This window comes from Mobula hypostoma, chromosome 31 (assembly GCF_963921235.1).
Source record: "Mobula hypostoma chromosome 31, sMobHyp1.1, whole genome shotgun sequence".
Classification (NCBI taxonomy): Eukaryota; Metazoa; Chordata; class Chondrichthyes; order Myliobatiformes; family Myliobatidae; genus Mobula; species Mobula hypostoma.
This window is the reverse complement of record NC_086127.1, coordinates 4,498,546-4,517,887: the sequence shown is the minus strand read 5'-3', so window position 1 is coordinate 4,517,887 and position 19,342 is coordinate 4,498,546. Positions and strand designations below refer to the sequence as shown.

Here is a 19,342-nt window from a genome sequence, read left to right as displayed (position 1 = left end):
TTCGCCGTCCAGCTTGTACTCCTGATCTTTCCCACATTCTGGCTTCATTCCACTCCCGTTCCAGTCCTCATGAAGGGTCTCGTCCCGTAACCCCGAGTCCAGCGCTCTCCATAAATGTTGCCAAACACGCGAAATTTCTCAGCTTCGTGTCTGCATGTGTGTGTCTTACTCCCGATGTCCAGCATCTGCAGAATCTGACGGGCTCCTCTGTGCCCCTTTACATTTCCTTGTCACCTGCAACACCTGATCACCGTTTGCTTTTGATACCTGTGCCACGTGACAGTCACCTGTCCTGTTTGCCCTTTCCATGTCTCTATCCTGTCGCCCCTCAACCTCACTGGCCGCAGGGAAGTGAAGCCCCACCAATGAAATCTCTTTCCGTCACTGGGGTCCTCCAATCCTGATGAACTTGCTTTGCGTTGTCGGCAGCGCCACCATATTCCACCAATAGATTGGCGATTAATACACCGCATAGTGCTCCGAAAGCTGTTTTAATGTTGCAACAGAATTATTTTTTTCAATGCCTCACCCTTCGAAGTAAATCATTCCATGCGCCTCCATGTCACACAAAGCCTGTGTTCAACATTGCTCAACACCCCGGCTTGGCATTAACCTGTACGATTGAAATGGGAAACCAGGACGGCAGCATTTTTGTTTGATGACGGCTAAATTTTCATTGCATTTCCTCCTCCTATGTGATTTAGCTGCTCTGCAGAACAGAAGGTCAGCACAGAGGGAAAGCGACAGCACCAGGGATCTGGAACCGGGAGTAAACCTCACGAAGAAGAGAGAGTGCTGAGGTCGTCCCGCACTGTCGGGTGGCCGGAGCTGAGAGAGCTTCGCTCTGTTGGACCGCCGAGCGAGTGCTGCGGGTTGCGTCAATGGGTCGCTTGGGCAAGAAGATTCAGCTGTCCTGTACCTGTGTCACTGGGGTGATAGAGTGCCTTGGGTTCGCGGGCGTGATACTCGGCTGGCCCTCGCTCGTCATTGTACTGAAGAACGAGGAGTACTTCGCTGATCTCTGCCCCCCGCAGAACACATCCAACCACTCTGGGCTGAGGAATGGGACAGGTGAGTGTCGGGCTATGACCGACAGGGACTGTAGGGCGGGGTGGGTAATGGTGGGAAGCCAGGATAATGACAGTCGGGGAGATGTAGACAGAGGAATCAATAAGAGTCTTTTCTAACGGCATAAGTGGATAAAGATGCTGGAGATGGCGGAAGCTCCCCCCGCCCTCTCTCTCCATCCCCCTCTAGTTCACACAAACAAGCATTGAGGTCCGGCCAAGATTTACCAGTATACTGAACAGGAGGGCATTGTCTATCTCGCAGTCGAAAAACTCGATCAACGGGTTGCCGGTGCCATCCAGGAACTTGGCGAGAGACAAAACCAATCTTTGATACCGAAGCAACATTCCTGCTTCCTCCCACCCCTTTCGTTGGCCACGGAGTCCTGTCCAGTAGATCCAGACCCGGGATTCTCCAGCTTGGGAACTCATGAATGGAGCCCTTTGAAAGAGAGCAGTAAAACTCAGAAGAGTCCCTCCGCCCTCCACCTCTTCCTCTGTCTGTCTGTCTGACAGTCTGTCTGTCTTTCTCTCTCCCTCTATCCCTTTTCTCTCTCTTTCCCTTTCCGCCCTCCCTCTCTCTAAGTACATTGTACACTACTGTGACGGGATCCTGAATTACCCCTATGAACTGTGCTTTTGAAAAGAGAGAGACCGAGTTCTTTAACATCGACATGTTCTTTTGAAAAGAGAGAGAGAATGAAAGAGAGAGAGAGAGAGAGAGAGACGAAGACTAACAGTTGGACGGTCACTTTAAGACACGAGGATTTCTATTACTTTACTATTACTGTATTGCGTAGCTACTAACTCGAAAGTGTCTTCCATCTCTGCTGGCTCTTCATTCCCGTCACGGGGTACGTGACGCAACCGTGAGGTTCATTTTCTTACGGCTTTCCCAGTAAATACAAAGATACGCAATGGAGTCAATGAAAATTTAAAGAGAAGACAGAAGTGCATTCCCAATCCCAGACCCCTATCCTTTCCTCTCTCTCCATCCATCACCCTCAGTCTCTCGCCTTTTCATTGGCACAGAAGCCGGAGGTCCCAAAGAACCAGGTTCAAAGTCAGTTGTTACCCTTGAGCCATCAAGCTCCTGATACAGTGAGGATAACGTCACTCAACTCAACACAATCTATAGACTCGCTTTCAAGATCTCTGCTACTCCTGACTTCAGGAATACTTATTTACTTTATGAAAATATATTTGCAAGATTTTGTTTTCTTTCGCTCGTTGCTGTTTGCCAGCCTTTATTTGCGTGTAGTTTTTCATTGTATGGTGTATTTATTTATTTATGTTCCTGTAAATGTCATCAAGAAAAACGAATCTCACGGTAGTGCATTGTTACACATATTACTTTGATATTGAATTTGCTTCGATCTTTGAAGTATGAAATCTGATCTTTGACCCTTTCAGTGAGCTGTGTACCACAGGACGAACGCTTCGCCCTCATCTTCACCGTTGGCGACTTCGTTATGAGTTTCGTCACCTTCGCCAGCGGCTTGCTGCTGGATGGCTACGGTATCATGGTGACTCGCCTCCTGGCCATGTAAGTCCCTCTTGCGTTGCGGAGACGAATGCTGCCTGTGTCGCGGGAACAATCAGGGGAAGCGAATGAGCATGGGGTGTTGTTCGCATTGTGGCGGAAATGTATATGGAGTATAATTACGGAAACTAGACGCTCGGGCCGACTGGATCACGCCACTCCAATTTCCCGGCGTTCGGCTGATATCCCTCTGAACCATTCCTTAAATTCTGCTCGGCGCACTGTTTTGACATGTTGACAACATTGTTTTCATGTCTCAATCGCAATTTCCCCGTTTGACCTATTTTACTTTAAATATTCCTATTCACGTACTCACGGCAAGAGTCTTTGTGCCGTTCCAACTGGACCAGCCCCTATCACTTCCTCTGGCACTCCGTACCATGTACCGGGCTTAGTTCGTAAAAAGATCGAACGACTGCCCTTCGGATCCACTTTGAAACATTCGCCCTTTCCCATGCCGTCCAGTTCGGCTCAGAGACGAGCATGCTTGTGGACATGACTGCAGTAACGTTACTCTGGACTCGTCTCGGTTTGGGTAGGTGGTGGTGGGGGAAACCTGGAAGTCAGGAGGGTCAATCAAAGACACATGAAGAGATGGGGTGCAGAACGAGAATGACACAGAGGTGGGGGGAGAGATAGACAGAGAGACAGAGCGAGAGAGAGAGAGAGAGAGAGAGAGAGAGAGAGAGAGAGAGAGGGGAGAGAGAGAGAGAGAGAGAGAGAGAGAGAGGGAGAGACGTAGACGGAGGGCGATTGGCTTGTTCTGAGTTGCAATGATCTGTTTGAAAAGGCTCCATTCATGAGCTCAAAAGCTGGGAAAACGGGGTCTGGATCTGCTGGACAGGATTCCGTGGGTAACGAAAGTGATGGGAGGAAGCAGGAGTGATGGTTGGGTGTCAAAGTTTGGATTTGTCTCTCGCCAGATTGCTGTTCACTACCGGCACCCTGTTGATCGCGTTTTCCACTGCGGGTGAGTCAATATCTTTCTATTCTGTCTACTGGTAAGTCTTGGTCGGACCACACGACTTTGTGGTTGTGTGTGTGTGTGGTTGTGTGTGTGTGTGTGTGTGTGTGTGTGTGTGTGTGTGTGTGTGTGCGTGTGTTTGTGTGTGTTTTAGACAGAGAGAGAGAGACAGAGAGAAAGAGCTGCAGATGGAGACAGCCTGCGTGTGTGTCTGTGGGTGTCAGATGAAACATTTTGTTCACAATAAAACCCGTTCTAAATAATTCAGAAACTCCCTGACTGAGTTATTGTGTTCACTTTAAGAGAGGGTGTAAGGCTTAGTGCACTCTTCTTCCGGTCTACCAATTCTCTCCACCCGCGCCTTCCCTCTTCATCTCTCACCAACAAAGGACCGCGTAATCCCTGCTCCCAGACTCACAAGGGAGAACAACATCCCTCTCATTGGCTAACATAAAATCCAAAGCCCCCGTTATATCTATTCTTAACACAAGCGTTGTTTCTACAGAGAAACCATTACCTTAGCAGTGAAACACTACGGAGAAGCCATTACAGCCCCGTGCACTCTCCCCGCAACAAATGTAGTCATGTGCTCAAATCGCCAACCCTTCCTGCAAAACAAAAACTGATATTCAGGTGCAAGAGGCAGTGACAAATTTCCCCAAAGCGGTAGGGTTCACACTCTGTTCACTCAGAGTTACGTATGCCAACCTATCCGATGGTCCCCTAATTCTCTGAGACCTCCATACCCCCTCACCTAACTCTTCAGGTTCAGACAGTACTGGGGAAACTTCCGGCCTCCCTGGCGAGGCATCCGGCAATCTATGACTCGTGCCCACCTGCCACTCGGATCCCTCTGTCCCGTGGACATGCCAAGCTTCCTCGCCTGCGGGGTTCCGTTGCAAACAAGGCTGCCCACACCCCTCCCCCACCAGCACTTCAGTGACTCAGCGGAAAAGGTCCGGGAGTCTATTCCTCAATCATTCCTGAATTAAGCATCCAAGGGAACATTGCTTTATGGATCAGGAACTGACTTGCCCAAAGAAGGCAAAGAATAGGTCATATTCTTCATTGAGGTCGGTGACCAGTGGTGTGCCTCAGGGCGCTGTTCTGGGATGCCTACTGTAAAGACATGTTCGGCACATCTTTGTGGGCTGAAGGGCCTGTATTTGCTGTAGGTTTTCTATGCTTCTGTGTTTCTATCAATGGGGAGTTAGTGAAAGGCAGTATAGACCACACATCCGGGTCATCATCCTCCGAATCCGTATCCCTCTGAGGGGTGGGTTCCGGCCTCACCTCGCCTGCTGTGGGCCCTGCAGTCGCCCCGCCTTTCCGCAGAGTTCTCTTGCTGGGTGTAGGCTCCAAGTCGGTCTCTAGGTCTTCCTGCACGTCTTGTCCCGGGGCAACAGGTGGTTCCGATGGAGAATCTTGTCAGGCCCATTCCCATCCTTTGGTTTCACCCGGAAATATCGTATGTTTGCCAGTCGACTCTCCACCACATAGGGCGTAGCAGCCCAGCAGTCCGCCAGTTTATGTTTTCCAGATAGCCCTAAAGTCCTTAGAAGGACCCGGTCTCTCGGCAGGAGTTGGGAAAACCTCACTATTTGGTCATAGCTCCTCTTATTTCCTAGATTCTGACCGGCAGCCGCTATCCCTGCTCATTCATGATCCCTTACCAGCTGCCTTCTCATGTCGGACACATACTTCAGATAAGTCTTCGGTGGTAAGTCACCCTCTTCAGGCCAAACGGTAATGGTCAGTGGGCAACCTCGCCTGGCGCCCAAACAGCAGACTATATGACGTATACCCAGTAGCTTCACTTCAAGTACAGTTGTAATTGTGAACCAGATGTCCAATATGTTGACTCCGTCTACTCTTCTTGCTGACCTCCAGGATCCCGAGTATGTCTAACAAGGGTCGATTAAACCTCTCGGGATGGGGATCACCCTGCGGGTGATAAGGCGTGGTCCCACTGGTTCACTGCTCAGGGCAATCCAACGGAGTCAATCCCGGACGAGCCCCCACAATTGTAACCCGCAGGTTTGGTCAGTACGCGTATGTCTTGGAGACACAGTCTCTCGTCCAGCCAGACCGAGAAATCTCTTTTGTGTGAATGCTGCGTGATGTGTTGCCCGGTTACAAATCAGAAGCGCAAAATATCAGGCAGTACACCGAATGATTTGACTTTATAAATTTTAATCTGAATATAGGCGAGGAAGTAAAATAAAAATAAAAAGTCAAATGTGCACATTGGGGCTTACTGATACGTCAATCGTCCACCATGGACCTCCTCCGAGCGTCCCGAACCTTTGGACCCTTGTTTCCAGTCCACTCATCCGGCGGTCTAACAACTTTCTCCACTCGCGCCTTCCCTATTCATCTCTCGCCGGCAAAGGACCGCGATATCCCTGCTTCCATACCCACAAAAACGAACAACATCCCTCTGATTAGCTAACCCGCGCTGTTATCTCTAGTCATAACCTAAACATTACTGCTACAGAAAAACCATTACCTGAGCAGCGAAACATTACAGGGAGACCGACAATAGTATTTCTCATGATGGGTTGGTAGAAACAAATGCAATAAAGGCGCCAAGTCAGTAACTTTATCAGTTCTGTGCACAAATAATTCGCTGGAGATCACGAATCAAGTGTCCTTTACTCCAGTCGATGTCCTCCGAACACCGCCGACCCTCGAATGGGACCACCCTCGGTAATCGACCAAACGCTCCACACGAGTCTGTCCTCGTCTCCTATCCTCACCTAGGACCCTGGGCGTCGGATTCCCATCTCGGGGTCCGTTCCGTCGCCCAGCATACAGCATCCCTCCCGTAGCGTCTCCTTTCTCTGTCCCTATCGCACCTTCTGACCATTGCACGCGAAAGACAATAGCTTTCGCACACAAGAAAGAATAACATGTATTCTGCTGCTTAGCAATGGCATTGGAAAGTCAAGTTATCTATAATTATAACCCAAATATGTTACTGTAGAAAACATCTTCCGTCAGCAGTTAACATTATAAAGGAGCCATTATATATATACAGAGAGAGAGAGAGAGAGAGAGAGAGGAAGAAAGAGAGAGAGGGAGGGAGGGGGGAGGGAGAGAGTGTCTGTAAGTGTGTCTACGTGTTTCCATATTTATCAGATGTGAATGCTTATTTGCGTATTTCTTGTGTTTCTGTCTGCGCTGGTGCATGTGCCGATCTTTGTCTATATGAGTGTATATATATTTGTGAGTGTAATGTGTTTGTCTATGTCTGTTTCGTGTTCCTGTACCTGTGTGTGTGGACTTTGTGTGCACGTTGGTGTGTTTTGTGTACGTGTGCGTCACCCTCGCCTCCAAGCGGCGCTGCAGTAACTGAAATGCTCCCCCGCACGTTGCCTTTATTGCCACGTAGCTAGAGTGCTATTTTTCATTATGTTAATATAATTTTGAAACCAATGCTAAAATAACTGTGCAACATCTCAAAATTTATTCTGTATTAACGAGAATAATCCACATCAAGAAGATAATCCACGTACAATAAATGTACATTAAAATATTTGACAGTTTCAACATAGTTACTTTGTCAGTGTTTCAAGTTACACGGTGATTAAAATAGACGGAATGTCGCATGCGCGGTTGTGTGCCAGTGCGTGGTTGCGTGTCTGTGCGTGGTTGCGTGCCAGTGCGTGGTTGCGTGTCTGTGCGTGATTCCGTGTCTGTCTGTGCACTGTGCGAGCACGAGAGAAGGGAAGAGGAAGAGTGTGCTCATAAGAGAGAGTGAGATCCGCCGTCAAATGCTCCTGGTCTCCGCCTCACTCTCGCTCTCATTCCCTGTCACAGCGTCGGCGCTGCTGCTGTTTCCCGCGCTCATACTCATTGGAGTGGGAGGAGTCTTCCTACTGACAACAAACCTAAAGGTGCTCCGGGGGGTCACTTTCATTTCCGCGTGGTGTCAGCGACAGAACGGGCGTGAAACGTGGGGTTCAAAGGACTAATGCAGGGAGAGCTCCGCCCTGTGGTTCCCCCATAATGCACAATGATCAGACTGGGTGGATTGCATATAATGAGTCCAGAATTACAGTCTTAATCGACATACAGAGGGAGCTGTTGGAGAAGGAAAGAATCATTGGGCCTTCTGTCAAGGAAAGAGTGATTGACATGTCATCAAGACGAACTTTGGGGACGGTTGTCAGAGATAGTTCTAAATTATTTTGCAGAAACATTGGACTTGTCCACAAGTTAAAGTCTTGACGGGGGCATGGTCAGATGTGGTCGCATTAGCGGGGAACGTCCTGAGAAGGGGAAAGACTGTTGGCAGATAAAAGGATGGGAAGTCCGCTGAAGACTACTGAAAGTGCGGTAGCAAGGGTTCGGGAAAAAACATCTTGCTGTTTGGGTGAAAGTGAGGCAGACGGCTTATGGAATTACTGTAGAGTATTGTGAGGGATAGGATTTTCTTCGGCAGTTGAACGGGGCACGTCTGAGCAAGCGCGTGCAAGTCGGACCGTGAGGCAGCGGGAGTATTTAAAAGAGAGGACGACGTTTTAGCGGGCTACGGAGTAGAGGGAGACAGAGTAGGAAGGCTTTGGCTCCTGAGGCTTCGTCCAGCAGAGGCGGAGGAAGAGCTTCACTCCAAGTGAGGTAAGGTTGGGTAAGTTACTTTAATTAATCTAATTACCAAAGGAGTAGGTAATGGAGGCAGCAGTTCGGGCAGTTGAGTGCTCTGTTTGCAGGATGTGGGAAGTCAGGGCAAGCACAATCGTCCCTGATAACTACGCCTGCGAAAGGTGCATCCAGCTGCAGCTCCTCACAAACCGAGTTAGGGAACTGGAGCTGGAGATGGATGAACTTCGGATCATTCTGGAGGCCAGAAATAGAGAGGAGTTACAGGAAGATAGTCACCTCCAAGGGTCCGGAGACACGTAGCTGGGTTACTGTCAAGAGAGGGAAGGGGAATAGACAGAATGAGCAGAGCGCCCCTGTGGCCGTTCCCACCAATGATAAGTACATCGTTTTGGATACTGTTGATGGTTCGAACTACCAGGGACAAAATTCAGTGGTTGCGTCAACTCAGAAGGGAAGGAGGGAAAAGAGGAGAGCAGTAGTGATTGGGGTTCGATAGTTAGGGAGACAGATAAGAGGTTCTGTGGAAGAGATCGAGAATCCCGGATGGTCTGTTGCCTCCCTGTTACCAAAGTCCGCGATATCTCGCATCGAGTATTTGGTATTCTCAAGAGGGAGGTTGAGTATCCGGATGTCGTAGTCCATGTAGGTACCAGTGTCGTGGGTAGGAAGAGTAGGGAGGTCCTGAAAGGAGAATTTAGGGAGTTAGGAGACAAGTGAAAGGACAGGACCTCCAGGATAGCAATATCAGGATTGCTACCAGTGCCACGTGCAGGCAGGTTTAGAAATAGTAAGATAGCGCAGATCAACATGTGGCTGAAGACATGCTGCAGGAGGGAGGGTTAAAGATGTATATAGTCTCATTTCTCTGACATTAAATGTCCCTATTGAAACCTGTTAAATGCCTGCAATAAAATGGACCATTGTCTGAATGGGCGGGTCGGGGCTGAATATTTCTTCAGCTTCTCCGGGAGGTTCCACTGACTTTGTTCTGTTTGCGTCCGATTTCCTCAGGCCGGAATTTTGTTCGGGAGGAAGCGCTCCACCGTTATCACTCTGCACACGGGAGCCTTTGGTTCAGCTGCGATTGTCTTCCTCGTGGTCAAGGTGAGAGTCCTGTCATCAAAGTAACTCTTGGGATGCTTTCCGTGGTGAGAAGGGATGAAGAAAGTGGAGTGAATTCAGGGATAGGTTGTCACACAGATCGTGGTGGGTACGAGGAACAGCCTGGCATGGGTGGTGGTCGAGGCAGATACATGGGGTGGGTCAAGAAACACTTCGATTCGTAAATGGCGGACAGAAAAACTGCAAGGCTCTACTAAAGGAAATTAATACACTGATCTCAGAGGATGCTAAAAAGACGACACAAGATTGCACCGTGCAACAAGTTTCGATATTCATTGAGATGGATATTGAGAGGAGTGGTTCACGGAATTAAAGGAGGGAAGTGAGGAGAGCAACCGGGAGGACGAATGATGGGCAGACAGAGAGAACGGTGTGTGGGTGAAGGGAAGACGTCACGGGGACTGGTGGGGACGTTGAAACAAACATGAGAGGAGACAAGGAGGAATGCTTTCTACAACTTGAAGAGATGGATGTTCATGCCAATAACGTGGCGTCAGCCAGGGCGGAATACGAGGTGTCGTGCCGTTAATACGCGTCCGACCTCAGTTTGGCGGCAGAGCACGCCGTGGACTGACACGTCGCTGGAGGGTTGTGAAGAGGGATTATAATCTCTCGCCAGCGATAGTCACAGAGACACACGGGTGTAGATAGGCGTACTGTAAGCACGAGGTGGGAGGTGGGGGTGGGGGGGGGTGGAGGGTAGAGAGAGAAAGAGATTAAGAAGGAGACTGTGGTTGGAAATAAAGTCGTCTCGAGTTTTGTAGGAAATTCGGAGAACGGTGGAAGATGAAACACCGAGCTGGAAGAGGTGGAAGTGGAGAGATGATCAGGGGACTCGGACAGAAGAACGACTTGGAAATGCTTGGTTTCTTCAGAGAGCAATGGCGGAGGGAGTGGTGAGGGGTGAGGGCTGTGGGTGGCAAAGGGATGGGTTTATGTCAGTACCAGTGCTGTTGACGTCCGCCAATACTCTGACGTTTCTCCCCTTTCAGGTGGTCTATGAAGCTGGTTTCTCCCTGAAGGCCATCTTCCTGTTTATCAGCTGCCTCAGCGTCCTGCTCGTCCTGCGCACCGTATTCCTCCTTCCCTGGGGACACATCCCCTACCCACTGCCGGAGGGCTTCACCTACGGGTAAGGCGCAGAACGGGAACGGGGTTTCTGGAGCAAAGGCAGGAAACAGCAATGGGGTACATGCTGAAACCGAATGTGGAGATCGGGTCGTTCGTATCGTTCTGGGATAACTGGAGATTGACGGGTGGTTTCAAACTGAGATATCATGCAGTTCAATTGGTTGATACATAGAATAGCCGGTAATCTGAAGTGAGTTGACGACAGGGATATAATCCCAGGTTTCTGTGGGTTTGAACATAAAACAGATGTCCGAGTGTGAGATACACGATGAGGAATAATCCGGAGTTCAGTGGATTCATATATAGAATAATAGGTCCGCGGGGTGCGATTCATGTCGGGATATTATACAGGGGATTGAGTAACATTATATATAGCACGGATGTAAAACAAAGTTTCAGCAGGGTTAAACACAGTATGACATGTTTACAGGAGTGACTGATTGGATGGGATTTAATCTGGGGATTCAAGAAGTTTATGTACAGATTATCCCATGTCCTGTAGTGGGTTATACCAGGTTCACGAGGTTTCATTGCAAAATAACGGAGGCCCCACAGTATCATCCAGCTGTTTAATAGTTTGTAGAGAGAGTAACCAGAGTCCGCGAGTGCGCAAAAGGTTGGGAAATAGTCTAGAGGTTCAGTAGGTTTACAGTGTGTATAGGTATCCCAGGGTTTTGCTGTTTTCCAAGCAGAATAACAAAGGTCCACGAATGAGCTGTGGGACGAAATCAGATCGCGGCCAATGAGAGATACAGGAGGGATGGTTATTTATGGGATGCGTACACCCCACAATGCACTGCAGGCCAGAGTGCCTCCGGGACTTTTTTTTAATGAAGAATATTAGGACGGCGGCACTGCGCTGAAGGAAGGAAATGGACTCAGGGGTTCGGGCTGTTTTGCGCAGAATAATTATGTGCGGAGACTGAACTTTATTTCTTCAGCTTTTTCATGACAATAGTCCCGATGGATTCGGTCTGACGTAATGACGCTTCATGACGTTTTGCTTCCCCGCTCAGAGTGGATTGCGAGAAGTTATGGTTGATCGCGTTCTGGCGAAAGTCAGATTCTGCCAACCAGCTGAACACCCTTCAGGGGGCAGACGAGATGAGAGCAGACGGCAACGAGCGGAAGGCGCAAGGCAGCGAGGGATGGACGAACAGGAAGCAGGAAGTGGAACACGAAAGGACCGAGCATCTCACGGGAGAGGCAGCGGGAGAGCGGGTGGAGGGAGAGACGGAAGATGAAAATAGCAGACACTCTGGAGAGGGAGGAGCGGAAACAGAAGGAAGGAACGAAGCGGCGTTGGTGTCAGAAGGAATTCTGGAAGATGGAAATGAGCTGCCGGCTAATCGAGCGAATATGCAACCAGGTGGGATAGCAGGTGAGAACGCCTTTCTCTTTCAGAATCAGATTCCGATTTATTGATAAATGCATATCGATATATTGAGTGAAATTGTTGTTTGTGTGAAACACCTGCACACCCAGCGAGGCGCGGGAACAGCCCAAAGGTGTTACCACAAATTCTGGCGCCAACATGCAGCCATGTTCCAGAGACACTTCCACCCTTGGGACTAGACGATGACTTTATCGGTCTGCCTGTGCCTCATAGTTTTAAACACATATATGAAGTCGGAAGGGTAAACTGTATACCAGAAATTAGACTTTAGACACCCACCCTGCCACGGACCCCCGGCTAAAAGGGTGGAATGAGAGGCTCTCGCTCCGCAGCTTCCCGCTTTAAATCCTGTTCTCCACCCACTGTAGGTTCGGGAGTCAGAGAGGAAAACGATGCCTCCTTTCGGAACTCCGTCTTGTCCTGGCTGTTCCTGAGCTCTCTGTTCTGGTTCTCGGTGGGTCAGACACGCCTGTCCTTTTTTATAGGGACCTTGAACCCGCTGCTCGGCCTGCTGACGGATGGCGACGCCACGCAAGGTCAATTCGCAATGACACTTCCTCATATTGGGACAGGGTGCAGAGGGAAATCGGAGACGTAGAGGAGGAGGAGTAGGATTTGGTAGTGAGGAAGGGAGAAGAGGGAGTTCGCAGAAAGGCAGGGGGAGGGGGAGGAGAGAAAGAAGGATGGAGCAGGAGCCAGAGAGGGTGAGGAAGAAAGGGAGGGGTGGAATGAGGTTGGGGAAATGGAGATGGAGGAGGGGAGAGAACGGAGCTGTGTGACAGACCGGAGGTGGCGAGGGAGAGGGAGAAGCGGAGGAGCGGTGAGCCTGAGCTGGTCGGCCGTGGATGTGTGAGAGAGTGAGTAGTGCGAAGAGGAGGGGCGGGGAGTCACGGAGAGGGACGGAGCTGGTGAGGGAGGGTAAGGAGGACAGAGTCGGGGCAGAGGAGAGGAAGAGGGAGGAGGTCGGAGGTGCGGACCACTGAGAGGGAGATGTGAAAGGATAGAAGAGTTCTGGGGGATGGACAGTACCAGCGGAGAGGTGGAAGTAGAAAGGCAGGTGTCTGGAGAGGGATTCTGACAGAGAGAGAGCCTTACGGTTTGAGGAACGATGGAAGGAGGAACGGAGGGTGAGGTCGAAGTTGGTGAAAGAGAGAACAAGAAAGAGGCGGAATGGGAGGGAGTGATTGGAGATACACGCTTTTGTATCTTCCGCCCGCTGGGAGAGTCGAGAAGAGGGAACGTCCAGGGTGTGTGCGCTGTTTGTCGATTTACGATGCTTCACTGCGGAGCGACAAGTGTAGAGAGAGTCCATGGTCGGGAGGCTGTTTCCCATGATGCACTGCTCTGTGCCCGCAGCTCTGGAGAAAAGAGAAGGCCTCCTTTTGTATCGCTGTCTCCTTCTCGCTACTCAATTATTTAACTTCCTCTCAATTTCTCTCTCTCTTTCTCGCTCTCTCTCGCTCGTCTCTCCATTTCTCTCTCTCCCCTCCTTCTCCACCTCCCTTCATTACGCATTCTTAGCCTTCCCTTCTTCTCCCTCTCAGTCAGCAGGTTGACCTCCGCCTTCGCCTTCACCCAGCTCCTCAATGTTGTTTGCGCTTCCTGGAACGGGTTAATCCTCGATCGACACAAGTGGAGAGGCGGGCGTTCGCAGCGGGAGTCAGGTAGTCCCGGAGAGAAGTGACGGCTTCTCGGTGACCTGCGATCGGGGTGACCCTCTTCACTGGGTAACCTGGGACACGTGCGTCAGGATCTGCTCGTCCCGTTCTGAGCGTCTGGCGTCTTGTGAGATTCTCACACTTCGCATGTCGCTCTGTCGCCCACGACAAGCAGCCTCACTCTCACGTCCTCAAACTCTGTCACACACACACACAGACACATATCTTATCAGGCTCTGTTAGTCGCCCTCTCTGCTTCTCTCAATCACACCGGCCATCGGGCATTCACATCCACTGTAGTTTGCGGCGTGAACGCTCACCGTCTCACTCACTCTCACGCACACAGGTCCACAAAGACCATATGTTCAGTCCACATGCAGTTTCTCACATTTGTTGTCATAGATCACGGATGCAGTCTTCCGGCCCAGCGAGACCAGGCCCACTACCGGCCATCCAGCCTGTCCGAATATGCTGTCACACCCCGCCCCCACCGCATGAAAAATTGTCGCTCAAGACCCTTTTCAATGATTCCCATCTCAGCCTAATGCTCTTTCCCAAACTGTTCTGCAGTGTTCTACCCAAGGGATTAGTCTGTTACTGTCCTCTTTATGAATCTCATTTTGCGCCTTGTAAGGTATGAAAATGCCCGGCGCAGGACTCTCATGGTCCGAGTCGACGTTCCCTCCCTCCCCCTCCCCTCCCTTATGCATCTCAAAACGTTAAATATTTCTCTAAAGTCGTCTCCTAGTCTCCTACTCTTTGAGTAATAAATAATTATCCTCACCAGCCTCACCCTGTACCTGAGGCCGTCTAATCCCGGTAATAACCTGGGATACCAACTGCGGTTTCCCCAATTTAACCACGCCTCTTTTTTCAAAAGAGGACATACAAAATTCCACACAATACAGCAGGAGCGGCTTCCTCGGCGACTTGTACAACTGCATCGTAATGCCCCGGCTCCTGTACTTCGTGCCCCGAGCGATGAGTGTCAGCGTGCCAAACACCATTTTCGCCAGCTCTCTATTGCTAACGCCTCTCTGGATCTGTACTGCTTGTTACGCATGACGCCATGCGAATACCTCCACAGATGAAGACGATTAGACCTTCCTTTCCTCATCGCTATTTTCCCACCCGAGATGCCAAACTGTTTTTTTTTCTTTTAAACTGACGGTAAACGTTGGACAACTTCAGCGAGGAAGCTCCGACTCAGACCGGTCGACCCGAAAGAAATGCGCGCTCAGAAGAAGTCCCACTCTCCAGAACGGGCGCGCCCCCAGCATAGGAGATCCACTGGATTCACCGCGCGATCGACCGGCCGCATGCGCACCTGCGTCACTCTCACAATCAATCTGCTACCGTACATTCCTGAGAACCGCTGGTCCATTGCGCTCCCGAATCGCTTCCCATTCACGGCGCATCGGCTCGATTTCCGGAAGTGCATCGTCTCACCACTTGAAATCATAGTTTCACTCGTCTCTCTCCTGGAGTGTTTGTGCAAAGGGACGCATTTGATGGACAAGTGCTGAAACCGTGTCTCCTCTCCCCTCCCCATCCCAGGCTCGGTCGCCTTCCGGAGATTGGCGGACATGCAGTCGGCGGTGCTCTCCTTCGCCATTACCGTCACCCTCTTCGTGCTCTTTTCCATCTCCGCCGCTATCCCCGTGCCGGAGGTGCAGTACCTGACATTTGTCCTGCTCATGCTGGCAGGATCGTTCCTGTTCGGTGGTGTCTCGACTTTCCTCGTCATGACGTAAGTGGCAGGCGCCGTGTCGGGTTTGCCCCGCTGGGGATTGTACAAATAGACCTATTAACATCTGCCTGCGTTAGAGGGTCTGAGTTATCGGGAGATCTTTACTCCTTGCAGCTCAGATGCATGAGCGCTTCACTGAAGTTTATAAAATCATTTGGGTGTAAAGATAAGGTGGACGATCAAATGCAGAGATGCAGAGGGAGAACTTAGAAAGAGACCTCGGAAGAAACTGTGTTACACAGTGGTTAGTGACAACTTGGAATGAGCTGCCAAACGACGTGATCGAGAAAGGTTGGACGGATGTCATTCAGATAGAGAGGTACAGAATAGACTCACGGGAATGTTGCTGGGATGGGCGTGCTTGAGTTGCGGGATTGGACTGGACAGGGTGGGATGTTATCCCCGCATACGCAGGAGGCTGAGGGTGACGAGATAGAATGTATGTAAGACCATTAGGGTTGTCGATGGAGGGTGGTCACATTTCCTTTTCCAGAGCAGGGGAGTCCAAAACTGAAGAACTGATGAAGGTCGACTTTTATTGGTAACCGACTTGCGGGCTTCCAAGGCAGCAGCGGGCGGCCGTCCAGGGGAGGGGGTTAAAACACCGCCATGTGCGCAAGTGGGGCAAATGCAGGCATTGAAGGACGAGGTCATCACTCAATTTGTCGGGCAGAAAGGACAGAGCCGAAGGTCCGGTTACCACGCTGTCTCCGGGAGTCCGTGTGGTAAAGCAGGCGCGCAATTCTCCCGGCATCGCAATTCGGCATCTCTGCACATAACTCCATTTAGCCAGTATTTATAGTGTTCCGGGCAGTTCTGTTCTCCACATTTGCAGGAACGATGTGAAGGCGTTGGAGAGGGAGTGCAGAAGACGTGTAGCACAGTTCTGCAAGAAAAGGCTGGACGAGGGAGATGTCTTCCTTTTTTAAAGAAAGGGGCTTCCCTTCCACCACTATCAATTCTGCCCTTAAACGCATCTCCCCCATTTCACGTACATCTGCTCTCACTCCATCCTCCCGCCACCCCACTAGGAATAGGGTTCTCCTGGTCCTCACCTACCACCCCACCAGCCTCTGGGTCCAACATATTATTCTCCGAAACTTCCGCCACCTCTAACGGGATTCCACCACTAAGCACATCTGTCTCTCCGCCCCCCTCTGCATTCCGCAGGGATCGCTCCCTACACAACTCCCTTGTCCATTCGTCCCCCCCCCCCCATCCCTCCCCACTGATCTCCCTCCTGGCACTTATCCGTGTAAGCGGAACAAGTGCTACACATACCCTTACACTTCCTCCCTTACCACCATTCAGGGCCCCAAACAGTCCTTCCAGGTGAGGCAACACTTCACCTGTGAGTCGACTGGGGTGATATACTGCGTCCGGTGCTCCCGATCTGGCCTTTTATATATTGGCGAGACCCGACGCAGACTGGGAGACCGCTTTGCTGAACATCGACGCTCTGTCCGCCAGAGAAAGCAGGATCTCCCAGTGACCACACATTTTAATTCCACATCCCATTCCCATTCTGACATGTCTATCCACGGCCTCCTCTACTGTAAAGATGAAGCCACACTCAGGTTGGAGGAACAACACCTTATATTCCGTCTGGGTAGCCTCCAACCTGATGGCATGAACATCGACTTCTCTAACTTCCGCTAAGGCCCCATCTCCCCCTCGTACCCCATCTGTTACTAATTTTTATGCACACATTCTTTCTCTCACTCTTCTTTTTCTCCCTCTGTCCCTCTGAATATACCTCTTGCCCATCCTCTGGGTCCCCCCCGCCTCCTTGTCTTTCTTCCCGGACCTTCTGTCCCATGATCCTCTCGTATCCCCTTTTGCCTATCACCTGTCCAGCTCTTGGCTCTATCCCTCCCCCTCCTGTCTTCTCCTATCATTTTGGATATCCCCCTCCCCCTCCAACTTTCAGATCGCTTACTCACTCTTCCTTCAGTTAGTCCTGACGAAGGGTCTCGGCCTGAAACGTCGACTGCACCTCTTCCTACAGATGCTGCTTGGCCTGCTGCGTTCACCAGCAACTTTGATGTGTGTTGCTTGAATTTCCAGCATCAGCAGAATTCCTGTTGTTAGAGGCTGGACAAACTTGGGTTTGTCTTCTCTGGAGCTTCAGAGGCTCGGGAGGAACCAGATACACAGTAGATTAATTAAACCGAGAGGCACAAGCTGTCTTATTCCCAGCGTAGACATTTCAAGCATTTACGGTGAGAGGGGGAAGCCTTAAAGAGGAGTTAAGGGAGATTTGGGAAGCACGTTCGAGACAACAACACGAAGCAAATCGTAGGTGTGTGGACCGGACTGCTGGAGAAATCGCGAAAGCAGCACACGACGGCAATACTTTAAAAAAAAACACCGAGGTAAACCCATGAACGGACGAGGAATGTGGAGATACATGTCGCGCAGAGAGCGCAGAAGGGATTTGCATAAATTAGCATTATGAGTGACGCAACAATGTTGGGGTGAATGGGAGGTTCCTGTACTGTGCTGGGATGAGAGGAAGCTCCTTGTACCAGTATTAGAACAGACTATTTGGGCCGAATGGCCCAGCATTGCGATATCCATTCCCTGAATCCTTCCGCCTTTCCCCTCCCTCGGCAGGTTCCCTCCGCGCCACTTTGGAAAACTCTACGGGTTAACACGCGCCGTGGGCGCCGTGGTCAGCCTGCTCCAGTATCCTCTCTTCATCCTCGTCAACGGCCCCTTGGAGGACAACCCACTGTACGTAAGTATCGGGAGGCTGATGAGTCCCTGTGAACCGTGCGTCTGTTCCCTGTGGCTGGGAGATGGATCGGGGTGTGACGCAGAAAGCCAGGCCACGGTGTGACATGTGACTGATTGCAGGAAACGACCTTTAGGGGGAACGTGAATGTTGTGGAAGTGCGCAGAGGGAATGAGCGTAACTATCTGTGGTAGGACCAGAGAAATTGGGGTTGCTTTCCCGAGAGCAGAGGTGGTTTAAGGACACCTTGAACAGAAGCAGTCCAAATCGTGACAAATGCCGTTAGAGTAGGTGAGGAGAAGCTGTATCTGCGGAGAATGAGACTGTTTGCGGAATAGCTCAAGCTGAAGCGAGTTGACACAGGGCCTGCAATTATTTCCGCACACAGCGAGTGGCTCTGATTTGGAAAGGATGTCTCTGCTCGGGTGATGGAGACGGATTGATCAGGAATGTTCCGCGTTGTACCAGGTGTAAATAATTCTATTCAGATTTGGGAATGGCCCCGGGGTTTGGTGCCAACTCACTGTCCTGCGAGATGCCATTACGGAACTGGCCGGGGAGGGGGCGGAAGTGAGCGGGGTGGGGTGGGATGACAAGGGGCCTGGCTCCAGGCTGAGGGATGGCGACTGTTTCTGTTCATCGTCTCTCTTATCGTCTTTTTCTCCCTCTTTTCTCAGCTTAACATCGCATTCGTCGCCCTGGTCGCCCTGACCTACGCCCATCCAGTCAACGTCTACCTCTACTGCCGACGGGAGAGCCGGCGGAGGGCACAGTGAAGCCCTCACCCCTCCCCAAAGCCGACCCATAAGATCAACACCGCGGTCAGCTTTGTGTGTCACGTTGAAAAATACATTTCCAGGGCGTTACTAATCCACTAATAGTCATAGTTATAGTCATAGTCATACTTTATTGATCCCGGGGGAAATTGGTTTTCGTTGCAGATGCGCCATAAATAATAAATAGTAATAGAACCATAAATAGTTAAATAGCAATATGTAAATTATGCCAGTAAATTATGAAATAAGTCCAGGACCAGCCTATCGGCTCAGTGTGTCTGACCCTCCAAGGGAGGAGTTGCAAAGTTTGCCGGCCACAGGCAGAAATGACTTCCTATGACGCTCTGTGTTGCATCCCGGTGGAATGAGTCTCTGGCTGAATGTACTCCTGTGCCCACCCAGTACATTATGTAGTGGATGGGAGACATTGTCCAAGATGGCATGCAACTTGGACAGCATCCTCTTTTCAGACACCACCGTCAGAGAGTCCAGTTCCATCCCCACAACATCACTGGCCTTACGAATGAGTTTGTTGATTCTGTTGGTGTCTGCTACCCTCCGTAAATCGGAGGAGGGGGTATTATAATGGT

General features: G+C 50.6%; 1 protein-coding gene across 1 annotated transcript; it reads left to right on the top strand.

Moving 5' to 3' along the window:
- Positions 1 to 881: 881 nt before the first annotated feature.
- LOC134339921 (equilibrative nucleobase transporter 1-like) lies at positions 882 to 18,752 on the top strand. Its single transcript, XM_063036709.1, has 14 exons — positions 882 to 1,071; positions 2,481 to 2,613; positions 3,534 to 3,580; positions 7,397 to 7,473; positions 9,194 to 9,286; positions 10,297 to 10,436; positions 11,452 to 11,816; positions 12,200 to 12,367; positions 13,376 to 13,495; positions 14,370 to 14,534; positions 14,681 to 14,977; positions 15,047 to 15,239; positions 17,856 to 17,979; positions 18,654 to 18,752. The coding sequence occupies exons 1-14, from the start codon at positions 882 to 884 to the stop codon at positions 18,750 to 18,752; spliced, it is 2,211 nt and encodes a 736-aa protein (XP_062892779.1).
- The last annotated feature ends 590 nt before the right edge of the window (positions 18,753 to 19,342 follow it).